Raw genomic sequence first — 26467 nt, 5'->3', positions numbered from 1 at the left:
TGCTGATTTAGGCTGGTGTGGTTGTTGTTGTGTCAATTTTGAGGTGATTATGTTTTTTTTGTTAGTTTTGACTCGCGCCCGTTCTTTTTTTTTTTTAAATTAACTTTTTAACAATCTGTTTTTCTTCTACTATGTGTATATGTATGTCAGTTCACTCCACAGCACTTTTTAGTCACTTGTTATATATATATATACATAGTTTTTGTTCGTTTGCATGTATATATTAACGTTTAGCCACTTCACTTTTTTTTTTTTTTTTTGTTACTCCATAGTGCCGCTCACTATGGCTCGAAGGACCATGAATAATTATGCTACAATGTTAGCACTCACGAAAGACATATTATTTCCCTTTTTTAATAAAACGCTCTTTTTATGTTTAAATTAAAAATGTTTATTTTTTTTATTAAATGTTATTTTCACAACCTTTGAACTAAACGTTAATACCACGATTTTAAAAAGGGCGGTAGCGCAGATAGCGATTATACGGTGACGTTGCGCAAAAGAGATCGGAATTATTTCGAATGTGGTGAATTGAAGATCCAATCCCTCTTTTTGTTGATTGTGTGGGGTGTCATCGTGTATGGTGGTAACTTCTGTGCTGACATCGTGTGCAATGTGGTCGTTTATGTTGTGAGTGCGTGTTGTGTTCCAAGGTGTGGTGTGTTGTATTAGGGTGTGACATTATTTACCCTGAAGAAGCGGTGTAGTTGGAAAGGGAGTTTATAGTCATTTAAACAACATATATCTCATTTGAGTTAATAATAATTTTAATATATATATTTAGGACACGAGCAAAATGTAGTACGAAATTGAGTGAGTCTACGACCTATAATATACATAAGTTAATAAGATACCAAATTTGATTGAAATTTATTCGGTTTATTCGATAAATGCATGTTCAACATTTTCATACATTCGCAACATGTTGCTGCAGAGCATAACAGTTTTTCTCCCCCAACGCTCAGTGGTTTCGCTTGTATGGGAGCTGCAGCCAAAAATACTTTTAAATGAGATATCGTTTTTAAATTTTCTCCAAAAATTAATAAAAATATTATAAATATATCATAAAAAAATTGGGCACATTGTACGACTATATCCTATAGCTCCCATAGTAACAGTTAGTAACGGATCGATCAATTTAAAAAAATTTTTTTTTAAGGGAAACTGGGCGTGGTTTTATTAATGATAATACAATACAAAAGTAGAATACATACTTATGAGAATATTCGCATTGGTACTCAAAAATGTTGTGATAACAGAAAAATAAACCAAGAAAACATTTATATATTATAATTTGGAAACGAACAACAATTTTACAAATTATTTTCATATTTTCTTATCAAGTAAATCTATAGTTGACTTTAGTATCGTTGATTTATGGTTATATGCAAGTTTTCGGTGCTCAGTAACAAAGGGATCAGAGCATAACAGCAATAAGTTCATTAAAGTTGCATTTGATGCGACGCGTGAAATTTTCCGGGTACGTTGTAATCGTAATCTTTTTATATCTTTAATCCTTGCCTCTGCAGGCTCTTCAGAAAGTTCACCAATCGAACCCAGGGAATGCTTTGTAGCTTCAAAACCATGAAGTAAAATTTTATGAACCGGTGGAGAGAGCTAAAACCAGAGATATTTTCAATCAGCTGCTTTGCGGTTTTAAGAGTATACGATCGAGAGCTTTATACTCACTTTGAATAGATAGCTCAGTGCAGATGGAAATTAATAATTAACTGCAAGATACCGAAGCAGGTATGACCCAGGTTGAAGAGTATACGATAGAGAGTTTATACTCACTTTGAATAGATAGCTCAGTGCAGATGGAAATCAATAATTAACTGCAAAATATCGAAGCAGGTATGACCCAGGTATGATAAGACTAGAACCAAGGACTTATTATATAGATCCAGGAATGGGACTGGTCGTTTGGAGAATACGCGCTAAAAATGGGTCTGTCCTATAACAATATTTGCCACAGCTGCAAGCTAGAAGAGAAAAAGGAAACTGATTTCCTGTGAATGCCCAGCTCTAGCACAAACTAGACACAATATTTGGAATACATCAAGCACCAAATCTGAAATGATGAAACGTGATAGCTAGATTAGAGGTCCGACGATAATGCATCAAAATGGCGCATCCAGCGCTAATTGGGCACGGGAAGCACCTACCTAACTACCGTAATATCGGCCGATGTATCAGGATTGTTGAAAACACAAAAATACAACACAACAACAGGGCAAAACAGTGGCTTTGCAAGGCAAACTTGACTTTAAATGAAAAAGATGACGTTAATATATTGCAGATTATATCCATATAGACAAATTTGGGCAGCTACACTTAACTCTTTTATTACCTTAAAGCATACATTGCTCCGATTTTTTTACTTAAGTTGGAACATCTGTCGTGACAACACATGCAAAGTTACAAGTCATTCTGTCAATTAATTCTTTGTTTACAAGCTATTTAAAGTTGGCGTGTCAGAGTATTTTTTTAAATGAAGAAAATTTAATATTTCTTGCAAAAGGAATTTTGTTGATTGATTATCTGCAGAAAGGTAAAACAATAAACTTTGAATATTATTGAAGTCTTTTTGATTAGCTTGATGAAAAAATTTATAATTATTGATGATAATTTTTCATTAAGACAAACCTGCTCACAAAGGTGTTTTAACAATGACGAAATTCAGCGAATTAAAGTACGAATTGCTTGAGCATCTACCGTATTTACCAGATTTGTCTCCCAGCGACTAGTATCTCTTCAGAAACCTGAAACAATTCCTTAGTGGAAAGCGTTTTTCGTCGAATGAAGAAGCTATTACAGTCGTAGACGGGTATTTTGCAGCGCTTCCGGAAAGCCATTACAGAGAAGGCATAAAAGGATTGGAGGATTTTTGGAATAAGTGTTTGGAATTTAGGGAAAGGTATTTTTTCATTTCGAGCGCAGACAATTTACAACCAACATATATATAAACATATTAAAAACGTACATAAAATGCATAAAATACATAAACAAAATTGTCGATTTTATATGATAATAACTACAACACAATTTAGTTGTTGTTAATTTTGTAAAATAAAACAAATACCTTAAACTTCAAAATAATTAAAATTAATAAACGTAATAAATCGCCTGACCACTTTAAACTTCGTTTTTGTTGTGAAATATTCACTCTGCGTGAACCTCCTCTTAAAAATGAACAAGTGATCAGAGCTTCAATGCTATTTTAAGAAAGTCCTTTCTGATTTCCAGAAAAAACCGGTTTGCCATTAAGAAGTTTGGACATTTTAGAGACAATTTGTTGACTTTTCCGCTTTTTTTTTAAACATGATTTTTATTATTATTTTTGGCCTATGATCGAAATCACTGTGCAAAGGTTGGATGTGTCCCCTAAAACCAATCGAAATAGATTTATATATTATATATACATGTAAATGAGTTAAATTCCGGTTAATCGTCCGTCTGTCCGTGTAAGCGATAACTTGAGTAAATATTGAGATATCGAGATGATTGGTTTCGGACCATTGTCACTCCCACAAAATTCCGTCAATCAAAAACCTATTAAGTGCTACAAGTATAACTAAGCCACAAATTATGATGTAAATCAATAATTTAGTACAGGATATCGGAACATGAATGGGCATTTGTAGTTGAAAAGTTTTTTTGTTAAGTGAGCGTAGCCTCGCTATCTAATAGGTTTAATACAAATATCTCACAAGCCACTAAAGCTACTCCAACCAAGCTGAAAAAGTCTTTCTAGCAGTTCTTCACACATTGTGAAATCGAATGATACTTACGCCCAGTCCCGTTATAACGGTTATGTTGAAAACTACTAAAAGTCCGATAACTTAATAAGTAAACGCGTCAGAGATATAAACGTTTTTGGTACGGAAGGGTTCATGGGAGCTGGTGTTAAAACTGAATAATGTGTGAGGCACCGATCACATTTGTGAAAAATCCTATATCTCAGGAACTATTCGATCAATTTCAACCAAACTTTGAGCATATCATTATTTTGACTTTTTATGATACGTTGTGAAAATGGGCGAAATCGGACTAAGTCGTGGTTGTACTATAATTCCACATATCAATATTTCAAATTCCGTATGATTCTTTCACTTTACAACATATAAATTGATAGGCAATGACGTTGTCGAAATAAAACTTTCCACACAAAGATTATTTAAGGTATGAAATTACACAATCAAATCGGACCAAAACTTTTCAAAGCCTTTGATCTCGATTATGTGTACCTCAGTGCCCATTGCTGACTTTTACCGAAAATATCTTCCAAACTGTAAAGTACCTTAATGAAAGTCTGAGAGCATCGTTTTCTGGAAATAATATGTTGTGATGACTAAAATGGATAACATCGATGCAATACTTTCCCTTCACCTTCCAAAATGTAGTAATGAAACTAAGTGAGTGTACGATTTACATACATACATTATTCATAAGTTAATAAGATACCAAATTTGATTGTAATCTATTCAGTTTCTTTGAACAACACAGCTCTACAAAACAAAAAAAAATGTTTGCACTGAATACAGTTATGTTATCAAATTTTGATGTTTTCAAATGCCCAGATTACGAATTTTTTCATGAAAGTATTGCGTGTGCTCTAGATTTTATAATAAGTGCATATCTTATATTCTAATCAATTATCGGCTTGTTAGCAATCAAATTTATTTTTGTAGTCAAAGCTTTGGACGTGGAATGATATGGTTTTAATTACATTTATAAAAAATTTCGGCAGTTTAGTATGGAAAAGTTCACTTACTGCTGGTGCTTAAAAAAAGATTGACAGGAAAATTATAAAAGAAAAGCTCTTTATATTGAAACTAGCTGACCCGGCAAACGTTGATCTGCCAAATACGTTATTTTTTAAAAGTATTTGTGTGTTGGGGATGTAAATATAATTGAAAAAGGAATGAAGAGTTGTAGACGATTAAAGTTTACTTTATTTATGTTAATAAATTATTCTTAATTGAAAATAAACAAAGATTAATTTCCCAACGAAATCGAGTAAACAATATTTTTGCTCAGTCCGTACTTAGCTAACAGAAACCAATTGGAGGGTTTACCCACTCGAGAACATGTCACAAAGATTTGTCCGTGGGAAAAGCATATTGTATCCAAATCTTAGCCACAAACAGACAACGTTTGGACTTGTGACTTATTGATCATCATTGCGAATCTATATCTAAAGTTAAGTGCGAATATTTTGTGAGTTAATGAATGTGCAAAAATTCGTCGGTAATTTTATGCATCCAGTATTTTAACGCATAGCAATTCCTCCATTGACAATATCTAACAGTTGTTATAAGAAGTTTCGGCAGATGAATCTTGAAGCATATGAACGCGCATGTTTACTGTCATATGTACTTTTTAAATATTACGCCATAGTCGCTATGATTTTAAGCTAGCGTTGATTTCATTTGCATACGTTGAACGTGGAATAACGGGAAGCATCTGCCTGAAATCACCTGAAAGAAGTAAAGAGTTCCACCAAATAGTTTGTCGTTGTTTTTTATATCTTTCAAAATTCTATCCAATGCAAACGAAAGTTTGTGTGCCCTAGTGCATTCATCACAAATGATAATTTTACACTCTGGCCATGGACGATTGTTTTTTTTTTATTTCACACTGCATATTTGTTATTTTAAATGTCTAATAGTAGCTTAAATGCTGAATGAGCTTCTCCACCTACATCTTGCTGATGACAATGCAATGATTCTCTATAACAATCAATGCTTCATTGTACATTGCGTCACTGAATAATATCATAAGATTGTTGCACCTTGTACGTTGTCGATATAATCGGCCCTATTCCCGTTGTCGTTTTCGTTTTAAAACAATTGACCAAAAAACACTTTGGAATTTAACGTGTCGCCCTTTTGCGGCCATTAGCGCCTAAACAGGGTGAGCTAAGATGGCGCCAACTATTTGATTCATGTAGCCGCACAGGTGCACGTTAATTAGAGACATCAATCTATGATATAGGTTGAACAGGTGAGTGAACTCGCTTTGTCATTCATTTCACGATATGGTGAAGGGTAACATGAGGTAACACATATCTTCTATCAAAAGTAAAGCACGATTATGTATCTCCTCATTCATCTCAATATCGTGATTTCTGGAACTGACACGAATTTGATGTAAAATATCTTCTGACATATTATCCTTGTATTTGTGCCACAGGTTACATGGGTTTGATGGAAAACATGTCGAATTTATGATAGCGAATAATGTGTGTATCTGACTTGGAGATGCAGAGATAATGGCTTCAGCGATTGTCGTATCCCAATGACTATCGTTTTCTAATAAAAACCAGACAGTATTAACTGGGTTATAAATACTTTTTTCTATGGGAGAGTAGAGTTCAGAATACTACATAGGTACCAATAGATGAAGTAAGTTATTCTTTAACTACATTCTATATAAGTACAAAAATAAATACCTTAAATGTTGGATTAAATCCTCGTTCTTCGATAATATCTGCCCCAAATGACGTCATCTGGAAACAACCATTGTATTTTTGAGTATTTGCAAGAAAGTGGCCAATGTTCACTTGCAATTTCTTGTTCTTCTTCAGTCCTTTCATTTGCAGTATTTCGTATTCTTCTTGCATCACGGCTTTGTCGGGAAAGATTCGATCGTCTTGATCGCAGCATTATTAATTAAACTTCACTTCACTCAAACTCAAATTTTCAACCATACCGAGTTTTATAGTTCACTTCACTGTTTATACGAATGGGCAATGGCACTATCATTATAATTGTTAATTATTTATTTAATAGAAATAGTTTTATTATTGATTTCTTACAAACATCAAATTGTCATCCATACGTCATTACATAGCTGTCATTTGTGTTTTGTTATTCCAAGTCTGATTCTTTTTTGTTATACCACGTTTTATAGTGACTGACGTTTCATGTCACACGGGAATGCTGTCGATCGGGATAAAATCCTATGTCCTTCTCCTGGCTCTAAACTACCTCCCTGCCAATTTTCAGCTAAATCGGTTCAGCCGTTCTTGAGTTATAAGTGGAGTAACTAACACGACTTTCTTTTATATATATAGATATAAAATATATTTTCGACATATTGCTCACTCTTTACTTCGATGTATCCTTACTTTTCAAAACTTAACGAGCATTTTAAATATATCTGTTATTTTGTTTCATGTTTTCAGTTTTTGTAATGTAAAATGGAAATAAGAATTTAAAAATAAAATTGAGCAAATCTTACAAAATATTTGATAGTGGCATGAACTGTGGGCACAAATATATCAACAAAATGATTTTATATCCAGGGCAACAAAACCACTGTAGACCAGTGTAATGAAAGTTAAGTTCTTACGCAACATTTTTACACTCTCGCAAAATCGCTGTAGAGTATAATAGTTTTGCTAACCAAACTGTTCTTTGTTTCACCTTAAATTAATCGAAATAGATGAAGAGTTATATATATGTATATCAACGAAGAGACTGACTCTCCGTCTGCCTGTGTAAAGTTTAACTTGAGTAAAACTTGAGACACCTTCATAAAACTAAATACACGCGTTCCTTGACACCCAAAGGGGATTAGTATAGCAGGGTAAAATCGGGTAGCCTCCATATACTTAATATGTATAAAGATTCTCGAACTTACAGTTGACTTTATATATTATATATTTTGGTCACTATATATGTTATCAAAATAAAATTAAAATATTATATTGTAGTTTATTTCAGAGCATGAGTGAATTCGGTGAGTATATTAACTTCATAAAATTGCTTGGAAACATGTTATCTCTTCTTGGTGTATACCCAATATACGCGATATAATGATTTCCATCCATTTTGACTTTGCATCTGACTTAAAAACATTAGTTTTGTAAAATGTTAAAATGTCATACATTTTACAAAATCAAGTGGATTTCCAGATACCGAGCACAAACCACGAAATAAACGACACCGTTACCATTGTAGTACTCAGACTCGACTGAAGCTAAACATTTTATTACATTCAACTTTTTATTTTAGATTTTTGCGTTCATTAAATTAACCCTTTGCGGCTCCAAATTATGAATTTTGTTAATTTTATGCTTGCTAGATAATAAAGGAGCTGTTATTAACGAAAACAATAATAATATTTTTTTTTTCAATTATCCATTTATTTTTTACTAAAGGCGTTTTGTTAGTGCTATTTAAAAAGTATGCACATTTTTGACTCCACATTTTTCACAACTTGTTTTTGTATAATCTTTGTAGCCCGGAAATTTGCACCTCATTCGTTTATCCATCAAAATCTTCCAGTGTCCGTATTGGTTCAACTTCACATCTTTGGAGGGAACGTGCAGAGCGGGACCTTTCATTTTCAAAGAGATATCACTTTTGCACTTCAAAAGCCTGACGGCAATTTCTCCGGTAGAAAAACAAAGAGTTACAGATAACAAGGTTCATGAAATGATAAAAAACATGTACATACTAATGCTTACTACGTTTAATTTTGTAGTCAGCCATAATAGAGCTGAAAAGGTCGACGAAGGGCTAAGTTCGGGTGTAACCGAACATTTCATACTCTTGCAACTTGCAAGGAGCAAAGGCGGAGGAACATGTGCAGGTTTTGACAAAACCTTATATCAAACTAAGGAGAGTATCGCCGTGATTTCATTCATTTGAGGAAAGAGGATACACTGTTATTAGAAAACGTTTTTTTCTGAATTTCATGGACATTTCTTACATATTGACCGATAGATGCGGTATAAAGTGAAACCGAGGTTCGAAAATAATTATGTTAGGTATATCGTGTCTAAGGGAAGTGTTGACCTGGGTTTACCCATTTTTGGCACAAGTTATATTGCGATTTCGACAATTTTTGAACGTAAGATGAAATACCTCGAGGGCACTATTTTTGCCAAGTTTTATTCTGATAACCTTATTGATGTTTGATTTGTATAATGTAAAGAGAAAGAATCAGATGGAATTTCAAAGTTTGTTGAATTGGAATTAGGTGTGGTTGTCATCGCCCATTTTTTGCCTAATAGGATTGTTTGGTTAACCTCACACACTAAATTTGCTTGAAATTGGTGGAGTAATTCCTGAGATATATAGGATTTTAGGATAGGTGTGGGCGGTGCCACCCCGCTTGTCCAATTTTTACACCAGATAAAAAGCCCTTCTCTATCATCCTGTTTGTGATATTTAATGCTTTTGGCACATTTACTCAGTAAGTTATAGTACTTTTAGTAGTTTTCAACATAACCGTTATATGGAGAGTGGGTGTGGTTATTATTCGAATTTAACGATTTTCACAGAGTTTGAAGAGGTGATGAAATCACCACGATAACATAGTAGTTCAAGGGATTTCCATGTGATATTGGTCCCCGGTACTAGGCACAGCTGAGGTCGGATTTGGATCTGTTGCAGTAGCAATGGTTTCAGCATTAATCGCTTGTTTCGCTTTTAAACGTCGGATCGGCTATATCACCTCACTATCCGCCAATATAAAAAACACAGATTTCCTAAAAAATCATAATAATTATTTATATACAATATATTCACTTACCTTTTACTCATACTACATACTTTAAATAGAAAAATGCCCTATTTTTTAACAATAAATCCCTTATCAAGTAGAGTGGCAACACTTCAAGCTCTTAAGCTGTAATTTTTTGGCTGTGTACATTTGTGTTTTTATTTTAAAAAATTCTTGAAGTTTAATTGATTTTTTTACCGTGTTAATACAATTTTTAGTGATTCAACTCTCAGTTTCATGATAAGTATTAAATGTTCTTAAGTTTTGTGCAATATTAAAAAGTTTAAACTTTCGAATTTTTGGTGCCGAGTCAGCTTTTTGTTTCATTTTGTTTTATTTTATTCTATTTTCTCTCTTTATTTATCTTATTTACTTCTTTATTCACAGCTGTGTTGCGTTTAGCTTTTTATTTATTACAGTGCTCCTAAAACTGCTCGCTATATTGCTTTTTCAAATTGTCTTGGTTTTAAACTTTGATAAAAAAAAATTGTTCTTAATTGAATTTATTATTATTAATATTTTATTAACACACTAATTTATTATTTATCTTATTTTATTTGATCTTAATTCTTGTGGTTTATTATGTTTTGTAACTTCCCCAATTGTAACATTAAAGGCGAGTCAGATCGCTACGTTTCATGCTGGCTTTGTGATGGGCTTGCCCATAATAAATGTGCTGGACTGACAGGTAGAATCTTAGATTCTATTCTCGACTGTAAGAGATTGCGTTGGCCCTGTTTAAATTGTAGATCTATTGAAATCGATCTATTTAAAGTTTATAGGGAGACACGCAATGGCTTTAACGAAATCCGTCGTGATCTTGTAACCCTCACTTTGCATGGCACTATGAAAAATTGTTCAAATCTTTTAAGTGCCTGAATGATTCTCACGAATCCTCTAAACCTGCTCCTAAGCGTAAACGTCCTTCCGATGAAGTAACACTTAGTTCTTCTGTACAGAAAAGATCGTCTCCTCCCAATGACCTAATAAATCTCTCTTCTCCTTGCCCTCAAGGTGATAAGCCGTCAACTTCCAAAGAGCTCAATTCCCCAAAAGCTTTATCTGATAGTAATAAGTGTCTCACAATTCCAGAGGCTCCCCCTATTAACTTAGTAGCATCAGTTAATAATTTGATAGTTATTCCACCTAAAAAGTCTATATTTATTTCGAGACTTGCCAAAGATACCTTGGTGGAGGACATTAAATCTTACATTTCGTCACGTTTAAAAATCGATGATATCAATATACTTAAATTTAACTTCAATTATGATAGAAGTATATCATAGTTTAGAATAGACGTATCTCTTGAAACATTCAAAAAGATCTTAGATAGTTCATTCTGGCCACCTGGGGCTTTTGTACGCGAATTTAAACCTAAACTTAGAAGTCAAACTGAGGAAAACATTGTTAAATTACCAAAAGCAACCACCGATATAAAAAACTGATTGGTAGAAATTCGCTAAGCATTTATTATCAAAATGTTAGAGGTCTTAATAAAAAATTAACTGACTTGTATTTGAACAGTTCCAATTTTAATTTCCATATAATTGGATTTACAGAAACTTGGTTAAAACCTCAAAAAAAATTAAAATAGGAATATACATTTTTGTTTTTGCATTTTGAACTTAAGAATAGAAAGAAGTACAAGCAGAAAATTTGAACTGAATTACCTATTTACATTGTGTTTTTACTTTACTTAAAAAAATGTGTCGGGTGAACGCAGACTAAATGGCTGTGTGTATATAATTAGAGAAGGAAGTGTTATTAAGAACCCTTCATTCTAAGATAAGCAGCGAAATTTTTCTTTAGCAATCGTCTCGAGCCCAAACTTCCCCCGCCCTGGCTACGGCTTTTTTATAGAGCACATCTAACTAATTTATGGAGTCCATGATGTCAACCGGCACTCTTGCACTTAGGAGGTGATCCAGCATTTCCCCTGACTTCTTTCGTGAACACCGCGGATACAGCCACTGCTACGCCTTTGGTGAAGAGTGGCCATCCTCTCCAACTCCATCCTCCGTGGTGCGGTCGAACACACCAAATTCTATGGAGTCGGCAAGTTGAGGGAATCTGCCGACCGTTGGTGTCAGTAAGAGACTTCTTCTGTGGGAGACTTCTTTCTCTTGTGCACGACCATGGATTGGGCATCACTGGATTCCTCTATTGTCATCACCGCCGCTCAGAACTATCTTAGCCCACTCCAGAGTGCTAGCATGTTGCACAATTTTCTATTTAGTTTGAAAGCTTTTTAATAAATAGGTTTGGTAAGGAGAGGTGCCAAGGTTTAATATACATATCTCCGAAACCGTTAATGCTACATCGACCAAAGCCGCTCAGATCAAATATTATTGGTATACCCTCCGACATTGTGCAAATGGGATAAATCGGATGAAAACCCCACCCACTCTCCATAAAACGGCAATGCTTGAAAATACTAAAAGTGTAATAACTCACTAAATAAATGTGTCAGAAACATTAAATTTTGGATCCACGATGGTATGAAAGAGGTTTATAGGAGACGGTATTAAAATTGGACAATGGGCGTGCCCATTGCGCACCAATATTTAGTCTTAATCGGATAACATTTTTTCAAGCCTTAAGGTACTGAATATGTGTATAAAATCGGGTCAAGACTTTCTCTAGCCTCCATATACCTAATATAAAGATTTTCGTACTTCCGGTTGACTTTATACCGTATATATTGGTTGATCTACGAGGTTTCTCAATGAAATTCATAGCACATTTTTTTATTTTGGTATTGGTTTTACTGGTAATTATATATCGTGTAATATAAAAATAGATTAAATCGGCTCAATACCACTCCAAACCCGCATTATAAGGATTTAAACTTTATGCCGCATATCACGGTCAGAGTGTGTATTGTCTTCATAAAATTGCGTTTCAACATATTTCCGAATATAAGTACTTGAGTAATGTGCCATTTTAACGTAATCAGTCTTGACCTTCAAATACACCCGATATAATGACATCCGACTTTCTAGCTGACTTTAAGCCGATTAGATTGATCAAAATGTGGTCATGGCCCATCATCCCTAATATATTGATTTTCATTTTACTCGTCGATTTGTCCTCATATATCCAATAAATTATATTTACTCTCTTTGGTTGAGTTTATATAATTAACGAGATTGATTTCAATATCAAAATCCCAGATATGAAGCAAAATATAGTATTAAAGCTGAAAGAGTCTAAGACCTATAATATAATTAATAATATATCAAACATGATTGTAATCCCTTCAACTTTTCGTAGTTTTGCAAACACCGGAAGGTATTTTCCTGACTGGTCTTTGCGAGAGTTTAAATTGTTTGGTTACGCCCAAACTTAGCTATTCCTTACTTGTTTCAATAAGTAAAAATAATAAAAATTTAAGAACACCTGAAAATATTTACCCGCCTTAGCCCTTCCTTATGTCTTTTCCATTGAAGCTTTTTATCCAAGATATAATTTTAGTCTCTGTACTTGGATCATCTAAACTTTTTATACAAATCTATGTCTTTGGAATATATTCTAGTTGTAAGACTAGCGAAAACCCGTCTCAGATACTTAGAACGACTTAACGCTTTATGTTGGCTACCGCTTACTAACTAATGCCAATTGTATAACATAAAATATATAAAATAGATCTACGGATACATTTATTAAATGGTACAAGAATGATGTTTTTTAACTAGTGAGGTGAGATATATGGTTATTAAACACAAACGTGTCAGTGGTCTTTCCGAGTAGCAATCTTCAACATTGAAGACCACCTAAGAGGAAGCTATATGAAGCTATTCAGAGCAAAGATCATGTAATGAAGCATTAAAAATACCAGCTCGTTCCATAATCTCTGACAAGTTCAAAAATCATCTGGATCCGAGGAGCCCGAACTAACTCCGAAACCCAACGACAACAACATAAAAATGACGAAAATTATTGTACTTCCACGTAAAACTACCATATACCACATTTCTACAGAACTAATACAAAGCAATGTTTGCTATAACTAACTGAATGCAAGCCAATATCAGCCTGCAGTGAATTCATGATGATTATTCCGTTCGTTTCAAACCACGAACCAGACGGCGCTAGAGCAAGTCAACTTACTTGCTGTGATAAGTATTGTCCTTAAATAATACTGTGTTTGTAGAAAGTGATGTTGATGTGAGCTAAACAGAGCCCAGTAGCTAGATCATCTCTGTCCGCAAAATAATGCTTTTCACCAAACAATGAGCAATATACAATATATACCTTTATCACATTAGTTTACGAATATACAAAATAACTGACATATTCAATAATATCTAACTACCAATCCCGAAATACAAATTTATACCAGAAATTTATAATTATGTAGAGAACACACGGAAAAAAGGGATTACAATTTCATAGACCGGTAGCAAGACATTAAAAATATTATTATGACGTTTTGAAATAAAAATTTGAATTCAACAAAATTTGTACTTCAACATTAGACCAACGTAATATTTTTTACAGAATTGGTCTAAAATTGTAAATACACATACTGTTTTATATATATGCAGTAGCAGCAATGTTTTGAGATTCATAACTTTACCAAGATTCAGAAAAAAGAATATAATAATAAAAAAGTCACTAATGTTCACACATAAAAGTGTGTACACATTTAAAAGCATTATTTAAGTTCATCAAAGCTATCGCACCCGAAAACATATAAGTACATAGATGCACACAATATGCACAAATGTACTATGTACATACTATGCACTACATAAATCATCCATTAGCATTTTTACACAAATTGTTAAATATATAAAAGTTTACAACAAAAACATTTATGGAAATTAATTATTCAAAGGCACTAATAGAAATTGGTTTTTGTTGTAATTTCATATGATCACAGAGATGAATTTTTATATTAGCTTTGCGTTCAATACTATAGCACTTTTCAAGTAGGCCTGATTGATAAGAAACTCTCTTAAGCCGGGTTCAATAACATGATTTGGAAACAGAATACAATACTCGTATATAAAATAATTTACATACGTACATACAGTGGAGAGCAATAATGGTCGGATGTTTGTCAAAATTCAATAATTATTCAATTAACAACAAAAAGGCAACATAAACCAATAATTTCATAGGAAAATCAATAGAAAGTCATATACCTATATCCAGTTATGCATGCTAACCTGAGTACATTTTGATTTTTGATTTACTGTTATTTTTCCGAAGAAGACAAAAAGTTTTTAGTTAAGTTAAGTATAGTGCAGTTCGTACATTGTCCATTTAACTATGAAAAGGTCAAAGGATTTGGAAAACCGTATCGTTTAGTTATCTCAAACTAAAAAAGGGCGGAGAAATTGCAAAAATAACCAGTTTTAGTAAAACAACCGTAATTTCAGAAAAGAAATAATTAGGCATCTTTGGGCAACTCTGGTGGGCGAGCAAGGATATTGAATGACAATGATACTTGTCATATGGATCGGTTGATCTGAAAAATATTAGGTAAAGTAAAAAGTTCGTTCGGTTTTTATCTAAGAGATGGTGTTATTGTCCATAGTACTAGTGTTACATCATGTCATACTATACGGCGCTGAAAACGTGTTTATTCGCGCTAAAAGTTTGTCTTTGACAGTTTTTCGATTGATTTACTCAGTTCGTTGTGAGCGCTCGTCAAAGATGTACACCAACAAAGAAAAAATTCGCTATATTTTACAATTTTTCTTCGATCAAAGCGAAAAAGCAGCAAAAGCGGCTGAAAACATTAATTTAGTTAATGAGCCCGATACTGTAAACGAACTTGTAGCACAAAAGTGATTTGCTAGGTTCCGTTCTGGTAATTTCGATGTCAAAGATGCACTACGCGTCAGGAGGCCTGTCGTCCAAAATTGCGATAAAATCATGGAAATAGTGGAAACAGACCGTCACGTGAGCACTTATTTAATTGCTGAGGAACTAAAGATAAGCCAGAAAACCGTTTGGAACCATTTACATAACCTTGGATTCAAAAAGGAGCTTGATGTTTGGGTGTCACACGAACTAACGGAAAAAACATGATGGACCGAATTTCCATCTGCAAATCGCTGCAGAATCGCAACCAAATCGACCCGTTTCTGAAGCGAATTGTGACTGGAGATGAAAAATGGGTCACTTATGACAACATCGAGCGCAAACAGTCGTGGTCAAAGCTCGGGGAAGCGGCCCAGATGGTGGCCAAGACCTGATTGATGGCCAGGAAGGTTTTGCTGTGTGTTTGGTGGGATGGGCATGGAATCATCTACTGCGAGCTGCTCCCCTATGGCCAAACGCTCAATGCGGCCCTCTACTGCCAACAACTGGACCGCTTGAAGGCAGCACTCATCCAGAAAAGGCCATCTTTGATCAACAGAGGCCGAATTGTGTTCCATCAGGACAACGCTAGGCCACACACGTCTTTGGTGACTCGCCAGAAACTCCTGGAGCTCGGATGGGAGGTTCTAATGCACCCACCTTATAGTCCGGACCTGGCACCAAGTGATTACCCTCTTTTCCTGTCCATGGCGAACGCGCTTAATGGTTAGAAGTTGGGCCTCAAGAGAGACCTGTGAAAATTGGCTCTCCGAGATTTTTGGCAATAGGAACGCATTCTTCTACGATAGGGGTATAATGAAGTTGGCATCTCGTTGGCAACAAGTTTATGAACAAAACGGCACATATTTGACTTAAATCGGACAAATGCACACAAAGTTATCATCTATTGAAAAATCAATAAAAAACCGAACGAACATTTTACTTTACCATATTTAAATTAAGACCTAAGATGGACAGCCAGAAAAAATTGAGCTAGTCGCATCTTTTAAGCAAAATAAATCTACGCTGTCCAAGAAAAGCATTTCAGCTCGAGTTCAATTCTGCCGAGAACGTACAAATTTCATAATAGTTACCCAGCCAGGCATATATGGTAAGTTAATAAAACAAGAAGTATACACCTTAAATAATTACCTACAATGTTTATTCTAACTTTCGGATGAATTGTCGACCATTTTCAATTGAGAAGCTTTAAATTTGGTGAAAATTGGTTGAGTAGTGTCTATAATATGGGATTTCACGTAAAAAGGAGTGATGCCACATCCATTGTTCATTTTTGATACCTAGTGCCATGCATTGCTTCTGCACCATCTCAAATGAAGAATATGTACATATAAGTTTCAAGATATTTCAACTTTTACACAAGTTATCGCTTATTTCGTCATCCTAATTATTTATATAAAACCCAACTTTTATCTCAGTTAATTTTAGTTGTTACAAACAATAGTTAGTTGAACAATCTATTTTAATTTTTGCATCATGTTGCAAGAGTATAAAAATAGTACATTTACGGAAAGAACCCCGTCTTATTATATTATACCTTATTTTACTTGTTCAAAGTGATGACTTCTGTAAAAAAAATATTAAAATAGAAGATATTCAAAGAGCTAAAATTTTGATAATCAAACCTTTACGTTCTGTGTTGCTTTTAAATATATTTCCAGAGATACTGTTTCATTTAGCATTTAGGATGATGGAAGCGCGAGAGTAAAAGTAGGTAGGTACGCTGTACATATGTACTCGTATATGTATATTCCTGCTGTGAAATATTTAATTAATCAGGATATATGACGGTTTAAAAATACCAGTTCTCATGTGAAATCCAATTAGATAAAGGTAAAGTATTAGATGACTAATTATATAACGATTTTCGAATGAAGTTTTTTACTTTACCAGTGGTTTTTCTGCTTAACCAATCTAGAACGTTTTATATATTTTTAAACAGTTATACCTGTTGGCATAACTAACCACTATGGGCCGATTCGTACCTCGTATCGCAGTTTCGTAGGAACATTATATACCACACATAGATAGTCGGCTGATTAGTTAGCCTCGTACATACTGTTTGAAAAATATTATTTGACTATTCGATTTTTTGTTCCTACACGCAAGTACAAAATATGTACATACATATGTGTAGCTGGGCTGTTTCGAAAAAATCTCTTCTTGCTTTAGATATTCTAGGTGTCAGGTTTGCAGGGTAGTTAACATTTAACTTTTCGTCACTATCAGAATCACAATGGCATCTATAAGATTAAACTGAATATTTTAAATTTATAAAAAAAAGATATTTGTGGCATACATACCGTAAAGGTTTATACATTTGACATATTTAATACTTCAAAATAAATATTGCTTCCTTTTTCAACTTATCTACGAACTGCACAATTCTTCATTTGTGGTGTTGAAAATATTCATATGTATGTATAAAAACGAATATGAATATGAATACTCACACAGCTGTATATACTTCATACACACATTGGTATATGTGTGAACAAAAATGAGCTGCCTTATCTGCTCGCTAAACATTGGACTTATTCTTATTCCAGTGTCATGTCTTTAGTCAGTTGTCGTTCGAACCTTATCAGTTACTAAATACGGATCAAAATAAGTCAAACACTTTTAATTATTCTTAGTAAACCTTAAAATACCTATTTGGTTGCAATAATAATAAAAAAAATTAATTGTATAAAAAATACCTCACATAAGTATAACTTAATAATGCTTAAAGCCTAAACACTAAAGAGGGTTTATTTATTAGTGAACTTTAATAATATTCCAACCTACTAATAAAACCGATATCCGCGAAAAGCTCTATTTTCTTGTGTGTATTTATAATTTACCGAAGTCAAAGTATGTAAGTGCAAGCTAACTGAAAATAATATATAAATTTTTTAAAAGCTGATAAGTAAAATCACGAATCAGTTATATAAGGTTGTGTCGTTAGCACAAAAACAGCAAGCTGTCAAAAGTATTTTCATCATTAATGTCAAAAACAACTGTTTTGCTTCTATTTTATGATTTAAAAATATATTTTTCAATTATTTCAGCCAATAACAATTTGTTTTTGAGTGACAACTGAAAATACCCAAAATCTTCAAAATGTAAACAATTATAGAAAAACATAAAATTACGATGGAGCACGTTTTCTAGCAAACAAATATTATATAAGTACTATTAAATTATCAAAAACTTAATTAAATTCTAAATTTCAAAAATAGGAGTAACATAAACGAGTGACGATTTTTACAAGCTACATAGAAATTGTGTTTAAGATAATCTCTCGCTTAACTTAATAAACGATTTTTTTTGTTTCGATAAACAAAAACTGTCTTCACCCCAAAAGGATAAATATACTATTAGTATAATATAGTGAGACAATATATAAATAAGTATAACAAGTATAAATAAGTGAGACAATTTTTCTTGAATAATAATTAAAGTACCGAGCAAAAGTTTCTACAATTTATTTTAAAGCTATACAAAAATATTAAAACACAACCAAACTAAATAAAATTTTGAGTAATTTATTCCTTTTTAAATAAATTTTTTAGTTACTTAAAAGATACTTCATTTTTCAGTTTTACTCGTTCCACAAAAACAAGTTGTTCATGTGTTCTTAGAAAATTCCTTTAATTTTAACTAACCAACAAGCTTTAGCTAACCAACCTTTAACTATTTTGTTTTGTTACTGTGTTCAAGCATGACTTCATCTTCGGGAAAATCACTCACATCCATGAAGACAGACAAATTGGTCTCAAAAATATTCATTAGTCTTCCTTCTTTAGTGTGCAATTTTTTTAAAACAAGTTTCATTATGCCACCATGTAAAGAAAACTCACAACATCAAACTTCCTTCTCCATGCCTTACGGTTTGTTTCACATGAGGCCTTTGGATGCTGTCGTTAGGGTGGCGCCAGTAAAAATTTCGTCTAAACAAATCACACGCTTCCAGTCCTCAACGCTCCAATTTTTATAAAATTTGCAAAAGGCTAGATGTGCTTTGATATTTTTGGTCGGTAAGGCCGACTTGATGCAATTCTCTACGCGCGGTCCATTCGCTGACTATCTTATTTAACACTTATGCAGCTTTTTTTGGTGTCATTGAACTATTTTTCCGCATTTCCCTATCCATTGGACGTGCACCTTGGTTTCAGAGTAGTTTATAGCGTCTTCCGACATTTCGCACCCATGCAATATTTCCCCTCTTGAAAACAATAACTACAGTACGTTGGTTTATAACTATTTTTTTTTTATCTTTCGTCAATACCACGATGATGTTTTTTATCTCGGCCCTTGTTTTTATACTCTTGCACCGTGTTGCTACGGTGTATAATATTCACCTCTCGGTTGTTTGTATCACCTAAAACTAATCGAGATAGATATGAAACTTAGTACCCAGGTTCGTGGCACCATAAGAAATTTGGTATTGTAGATGGGCGTATGTGGCAATAGTCCACGCCCACAAAACTCATGTAATTTGATACAGGCAATTCCAATTGCATTGGAAGGGACATTTATGGTTGAAAAACATTTAAAAAAGTGGGTGTGGCCCCGTCCGCAATAAGTTTAATGTTTAAATCTCCTTAACTATTCGAGCTATAATAACCAAATTTGCACAGAATAAATATTTTTGACTCTTCCTTTGACAGTAGAAAATGAAAGAGATCGGATGATAACCCCGGCCACTCCCCATATAACGGTTTTGTTAAAAAACTGCGATAAATCAATAACTAAATGCGTCAGAGATATTAACCCACGGCCCACATTTGGGTGAAAACCCATATTTCGGGATCTACCTGACCAAATCTAGTATATAATATAATCCTGACGATCCTATGTTACATTGTGAAAATGGGTTAAATTGGACTGCAACCACGCCTACTTCCCATATAGCACAATTTTAAATTCCATATGATTCTTACACTTTCCAGTATACAAATCAAGCATCAATGAATATATCGGGACAAAATTTGCACAAATAGTGCCTTTGAGGTATACTAAGTCTATCGTAAGAAGTATCGAAAAAATGTATCCTGTGCAAATTTGGGTGCAATAACTTGCTTGGTTTGGGAGATATATATGTACATTAAACCTTTTAAAGGATGAGGTTACGCCAAATTTTTCAAAATTTTTTAAACCACAAATGCCACTCCTTAATGCAATTCGTTGAACGAAATAACAGTATTGTAACTTTTTGTGGAGCTTAGTTGTGGTACTTGATAGATTTTCGATCAATGGCGTTTTGTGGGAGTGGCAATAGTCACGTACGTCCATCTGCAATTCCAACATTCTCATGTTGCCAAGAAATATGTGTACCTAGTTTTATCATGTTATCCCAATTTTCACACAAGTTACAGCTTGCACAGAGTTGTAAAAGTATTAAAATGATGCGAAAGAGTTCAACATTCTTTATTCTAAGAAACTTAACATTCATTTATAATATTATAGGTCTTAGACTTACATAGTATTATGAATATATCTATTATGCATTTAATAAATATTGCTAATATATATGTGTTTATTTTATTACCAGATTAGCACTCACCAAGGACAATATTACTTCCCTTTTTTTTCCTTCACAAAACGCCTTTTTTTAAGGTTTAAATTCAAAAGATTTTATTTTTTTTATTTTTTTTGTTAAATGATATTGTTCACAACCTTTTTATTGGCTTAACACCTAAATTCAAATATAGCGTATAACTTTTTTTTTATAAAAATTAACACAACGATTTTAATATTAGACAGTCTTGACGGTTGGTAGCGGAGATAGCGATTTTCCTGATGACGGTACGCAAAAGAGATTGGTGGTCGCTCGTCGTCCCCTTTTTACCTCCTTCGGTGTGGTGTGTAGTGTGTCTTCATGTGTGGTGTGATCGTGATGATAGGGTTGGTGTGGGATGTAGATGGGCCCACCTAGGCAAATATTTAGCCTACCAAATTCTGCAGTTGTTGCAACGTTGCTACAACACTGCTGAGGCCAGTGGGGCGGCGGGATGATGGTCTGGGCCGTCGGTGCCGTGCAGGTGTTTCGTTCCTTACATTCCTTGGACGATACTGTGGAGCGGCAGCTGGGCGTTGATGTTGTATCGGGTGGCTGGGCGGCGGTCGCCTGACAGCGCCGCGACTGCGTGGTGCGGGTGGTCGCCGAACGTCGCGCCTGGAGGTGCGGTGAAAGAACGTATGGTGTAGCCTTCCGCACAATTGACATGAACTCGCGACTCTTGGATAAATATACTATTAGTATAATATAGTGAGACAATATATAAATAAGTATAACAAGTATAAATAAGTGAGACAATTTTTCTTGAATAATAATTAAAGTACCGAGCAAATGTTTCTACAATTTATTTTAAAGCTATACAAAAATATTAAAACACAACCAAACTAAATAAAATTTTGAGTAATTTATTCCTTTTTAAATAAATTTTTTAGTTACTTAAAAGATACTTCATTTTTCAGTTTTACTCGTTCCACAAAAACAAGTTGTTCATGTGTTCTTAGAAAATTCCTTTAATTTTAACTAACCAACAAGCTTTAGCTAACCAACCTTTAACTATTTTGTTTTGTTACTGTGTTCAAGCATGACTTCATCTTCGGGAAAATCACTCACATCCATGAAGACAGACAAATTGGTCTCAAAAATATTCATTAGTCTTCCTTCTTTAGTGTGCAATTTTTTTAAAACAAGTTTCATTATGCCACCATGTAAAGAAAACTCACAACATCAAACTTCCTTCTCCATGCCTTACGGTTTGTTTCACATGAGGCCTTTGGATGCTGTCGTTAGGGTGGCGCCAGTAAAAATTTCGTCTAAACAAATCACACGCTTCCAGTCCTCAACGCTCCAATTTTTATAAAATTTGCAAAAGGCTAGATGTGCTTTGATATTTTTGGTCGGTAAGGCCGACTTGATGCAATTCTCTACGCGCGGTCCATTCGCTGACTATCTTATTTAACACTTATGCAGCTTTTTTTGGTGTCATTGAACTATTTTTCCGCATTTCCCTATCCATTGGACGTGCACCTTGGTTTCAGAGTAGTTTATAGCGTCTTCCGACATTTCGCACCCATGCAATATTTCCCCTCTTGAAAACAATAACTACAGTACGTTGGTTTATAACTATTTTTTTTTATCTTTCGTATGTGGCAATAGTCCACGCCCACAAAACTCATGTAATTTGATACAGGCAATTCCAATTGCATTGGAAGGGACATTTATGGTTGAAAAACATTTAAAAAAGTGGGTGTGGCCCCGTCCGCAATAAGTTTAATGTTTAAATCTCCTAAACTATTCGAGCTATAATAACCAAATTTGCACAGAATAAATATTTTTGACTCTTCCTTTGACAGTAGAAAATGAAAGAGATCGGATGATAACCCCGGCCACTCCCCATATAACGGTTTTGTTAAAAAACTGCGATAAATCAATAACTAAATGCGTCAGAGATATTAACCCACGGCCCACATTTGGGTGAAAACCCATATTTCGGGATCTACCTGACCAAATCTAGTATATAATATAATCCTGACGATCCTATGTTACATTGTGAAAATGGGTTAAATTGGACTGCAACCACGCCTACTTCCCATATAGCACAATTTTAAATTCCATATGATTCTTACACTTTCCAGTATACAAATCAAGCATCAATGAATATATCGGGACAAAATTTGCACAAATAGTGCCTTTGAGGTATACTAAGTCTATCGTAAGAAGTATCGAAAAAATGTATCCTGTGCAAATTTGGGTGCAATAACTTGCTTGGTTTGGGAGATATATATGTACATTAAACCTTTTAAAGGATGAGGTTACGCCAAATTTTTCAAAATTTTTTAAACCACAAATGCCACTCCTTAATGCAATTCGTTGAACGAAATAACAGTATTGTAATTTTTTGTGGAGCTTAGTTGTGGTACTTGATAGATTTTCGATCAATGGCGTTTTGTGGGAGTGGCAATAGTCACGTACGTCCATCTGCAATTCCAACATTCTCATGTTGCCAAGAAATATGTGTACCTAGTTTTATCATGTTATCCCAATTTTCACACAAGTTACAGCTTGCACAGAGTTGTAAAAGTATTAAAATGTTGCGAAAGAGTTTAACATTCTTTATTCTAAGAAACTTAACATTCATTTATAATATTATAGGTCTTAGACTTACATAGTATTATGAATATATCTATTATGCATTTAATAAATATTGCTAATATATATGTGTTTATTTTATTACCAGATTAGCACTCACCAAGGACAATATTACTTCCCTTTTTTTCCTTCACAAAACGCCTTTTGTTTAAGGTTTAAATTCAAAAGATTTTATTTTTTTTATTTTTTTTGTTAAATGATATTGTTCACAACCTTTTTATTGGCTTAACACCTAAATTCAAATATAGCGTATAACTTTTTTTTTATAAAAATTAACACAGCGATTTTAATATTAGACAGTCTTGACGGTTGGTAGCGGAGATAGCGATTTTCCTGATGACGGTACGCAAAAGAGATTGGTGGTCGCTCGTCGTCCCCTTTTTACCTCCTTCGGTGTGGTGTGTAGTGTGTCTTCATGTGTGGTGTGATCGTGATGATAGGGTTGGTGTGGAATGTGTGTGTGGGATGTAGATGGGCCCACCTAGGCAAATATTTAGCCTACCAAATTCTGCAGTTGTTGCAACGTTGCTACAACACTGCTGAGGCCAGTGGGGCGGCGGGATGTTGGTCTGGGCCGTCGGTGCCGTGCAGGTGTTTCGTTCCTTACATTCCTTGGGCGATACTGTGGAGCGGCAGCTGGGCGTTGATGTTGTATCGGGTGGCTGGGCGGCGGTCGCCTGACAGCGCCGCGACTGCGTGGTGCGGGTGGTCGCCGAACGTCGCGCCTGGAGGTGCGGTGAAAGAACGTATGGTGTACCCTTCCGCACAATTGACATGAACTCGCGACTCTTGCGTCGTATGGGTGAGACTCAGGCAATTGAGCCAGTGTCCATGCGCCTGGGCTACCCGCTGACGTTGACTGGGTTGCATGGATTTGAAGATGCTACAGTGCTGTAGCCGGTGTGAGCGGCGACACAGCGTACATCGGGTGTGGTGCGGCTCCGGTTGCACCAATGGCGACGCTGGCGGTGGTTGTGCTGTGTTCCGCGCTACAGCTGTGACAGTTGTTGCAGCGGTGGCTCGAGGCGCTGGAATCGGCCCAGTGCGCGGCACGTTAATAGCCGATCGAGTGGTTGGCGTTGGATTTGTCGGCATTTCCACGTCCATATTAATCTGTATGAAAAGATTAGATTTAGTATATATTTGTGGCATATAATTGAATATGGGCAATTGTGCCACGTGATGTGGCACGCGTGGGTCGGCATATTGATCGACCATTTCTGTTTGGAATTGTTGTTAACGTTTTTTATTTTTATTTATTTGCGGGTTTATTGATTCGATTTATTTGAATTTAATACCATTTTAGTTTCGGTAGTACGGTCGGTGGGCAGGAAGCATAGTTTTACGAGCGGTCTGGTTAGCGTTCCCGATTGCGTGCGGAGATCTACTATTCGGATATGACCGTCGGACCCGGAATGAAGCTTTTCTATGCGGCCAAGCCGCCATTCGGTGGGGGGGAGACAATCATCATGGATTAGGACGCAATCTCCAAGCTTTGGCGTTTTTTCTGGAGCATTCCAGCGGTACCTCTTGTGGAGGTCCTTTAAATATTCTTCTTTCCATCGACGGCTAAAGTCATGATGGAGAATTTTGACTCTTTCCCATCGATTTAATAAGGATAGCGACTCCACGCCTGGCTCAGGTATGGCCAGAATGGGTGTTCCTTTGAGAAAATGCCCTGGAGTTAGGGCTGTCAAATCTGAGGGATCTTGCGAGAGTGTCGTTAGTGGCCGTGAATTGAGAACGGCTTCGATACGGATTAGTAATGTTGTAAATTCTTCGTAATTGAATTTGTAATTTCCAGCTACTTTTTTGAAGTGGGATTTGAAGCTTTTTACAGCTGATTCCCATAAACCACCCATATGAGGAGCGCTTGGGGGGATGAATTGCCAATTAATGCCTTGGGGCGCGTACTTTTGTACAATCTCAGGTGAGACTTGTTTGATAAAGTCCACAAATTGTTTTTCGGTGGCTCTTTGAGCGCTGATAAATGTTTTACCATTATCGCTCATGATCTTCGATGAAAAGCCGCGTCGACCGACGAAGCGAGCAAATGCCGCAAGGAAAGCCTCCTTTGTCAGATTAGTACAAAGCTCAAGGTGTACTGCTTTTGTCGTAAAACAGACAAAAACAGCCACATAGCCTTTCATCAGAGTGGGAGACCTTAACATGGACGCCGTTATTTGAAAAGGCCCAGCAAAGTCGACACTGGAAGTGCTGCCATAATCTGTGTTCTCATCTTTTGCTTGTGCGTGGTACAGATTTTGCACAAGAAAATGCACTTCTTGATTTGGGGCTTAAGTCGGGGAATGTAAAATTCCTGGCGGACCATATGCTGCATGAGACGATGTTCGGCATGAAGCATTAATATGTGGATATAATTGATGAGTAGTGTGGCAAGTCGAGACTTCTCTGGAACAATTATGGGATGGCGTTCGTTATACGTTAGGCTTGAATTGGCAAGCCGACCATTCACACGAAGAAGACCTTTCGTGTCGAGGAATGGGTTTAGAACTAAGAGGGGACTTCTCTTGTCAATAGGTTTTGATTCTCTCAAAAGTGATATATCGCGGCTGAAGTAGCGCGCTTGCGTGGATGCGATAAGAGCGACCTTTGCTTTTTGTAAGTCTAGGTGCGTCACTGTATCGCATTGGGAGTGTAATGAAGTTACTCCCTTAAGTTTAATTTTGAGTCGCTCTATGAACTTGAGCATGTAAGCGATTACCCTGAGTGCTCGTGGGAACGATGAAAATCGTTCGAGAATGTCAGTATCATCCACTGTTGTGTGAAAGGAGTCGATTTTTCGACTTTCTGGGGCAATTATATTGCGCATGGGCGATTGTGGCCAAGAATCGGGAGATTCTGTTAACCATCGGGGGCCATTCCACCAGAGGGTGGTGGTGGCAAGATGCAGGGGTTTGCATCCTCTTGTACCTAGATCAGCAGGATTGTCAGCACTGGCTACAT

The 26467-nt window shown here is 35.3% G+C and overlaps 1 protein-coding gene and 2 long non-coding RNA genes across 11 annotated transcripts in view; 1 reads left to right on the top strand and 2 right to left on the bottom strand.

The window, feature by feature from the left end:
- Nucleotides 1-1254: 1254 nt before the first annotated feature.
- On the bottom strand, nucleotides 1255-2539 carry LOC118681574 (uncharacterized). Its single transcript, XR_004977287.2, has 5 exons — nucleotides 2351-2539; nucleotides 2166-2264; nucleotides 1795-2071; nucleotides 1690-1730; nucleotides 1255-1617 (listed from the first exon to the last, which is right to left on the bottom strand). It is a non-coding gene; the product is annotated as an uncharacterized lncRNA (long non-coding RNA).
- A 110-nt stretch (nucleotides 2540-2649) lies between these two features.
- Nucleotides 2650-17896, bottom strand: LOC118681573 (uncharacterized). 5 transcript variants are annotated; one of them, XR_004977283.2, is made up of 4 exons: nucleotides 17655-17896; nucleotides 16977-17594; nucleotides 16889-16917; nucleotides 2650-3384 (listed from the first exon to the last, which is right to left on the bottom strand). It is a non-coding gene; the product is annotated as an uncharacterized lncRNA (long non-coding RNA). The 5 variants fall into 5 exon arrangements; XR_011396169.1 differs by lacking the exon at nucleotides 2650-3384 and having other exon boundaries at nucleotides 16796-16917; nucleotides 16977-17107; nucleotides 17242-17594; XR_011396171.1 differs by lacking the exon at nucleotides 2650-3384 and having other exon boundaries at nucleotides 16796-16917; nucleotides 16977-17104; nucleotides 17242-17594.
- Nucleotides 17897-17931: 35 nt separating this feature from the next.
- The window catches only part of LOC106623160 (lysosome membrane protein 2), a 165410-nt gene continuing 156874 nt past the window's right edge, over nucleotides 17932-26467 (top strand). For all 5 annotated transcript variants that reach the window (XR_011396164.1, XM_070108908.1, XM_070108906.1 and 2 more), the window contains exon 1: nucleotides 17932-18208. Coding sequence is in view for 3 of the 5 variants with exons in the window: in XM_070108908.1 (XP_069965009.1) it covers nucleotides 18207-18208 (2 nt within the window). In the remaining 2 variants the exon portion in view is untranslated. The remainder of the gene's footprint in view (nucleotides 18209-26467) is intronic.

Source organism: Bactrocera oleae, chromosome 4 (genome assembly GCF_042242935.1).
Source record: "Bactrocera oleae isolate idBacOlea1 chromosome 4, idBacOlea1, whole genome shotgun sequence".
NCBI classification, from domain to species: domain Eukaryota; kingdom Metazoa; phylum Arthropoda; class Insecta; order Diptera; family Tephritidae; genus Bactrocera; species Bactrocera oleae.
The sequence above is the reverse complement of the archived record's forward strand: the minus strand, read 5'-3'. Positions and strand labels throughout refer to the sequence as shown.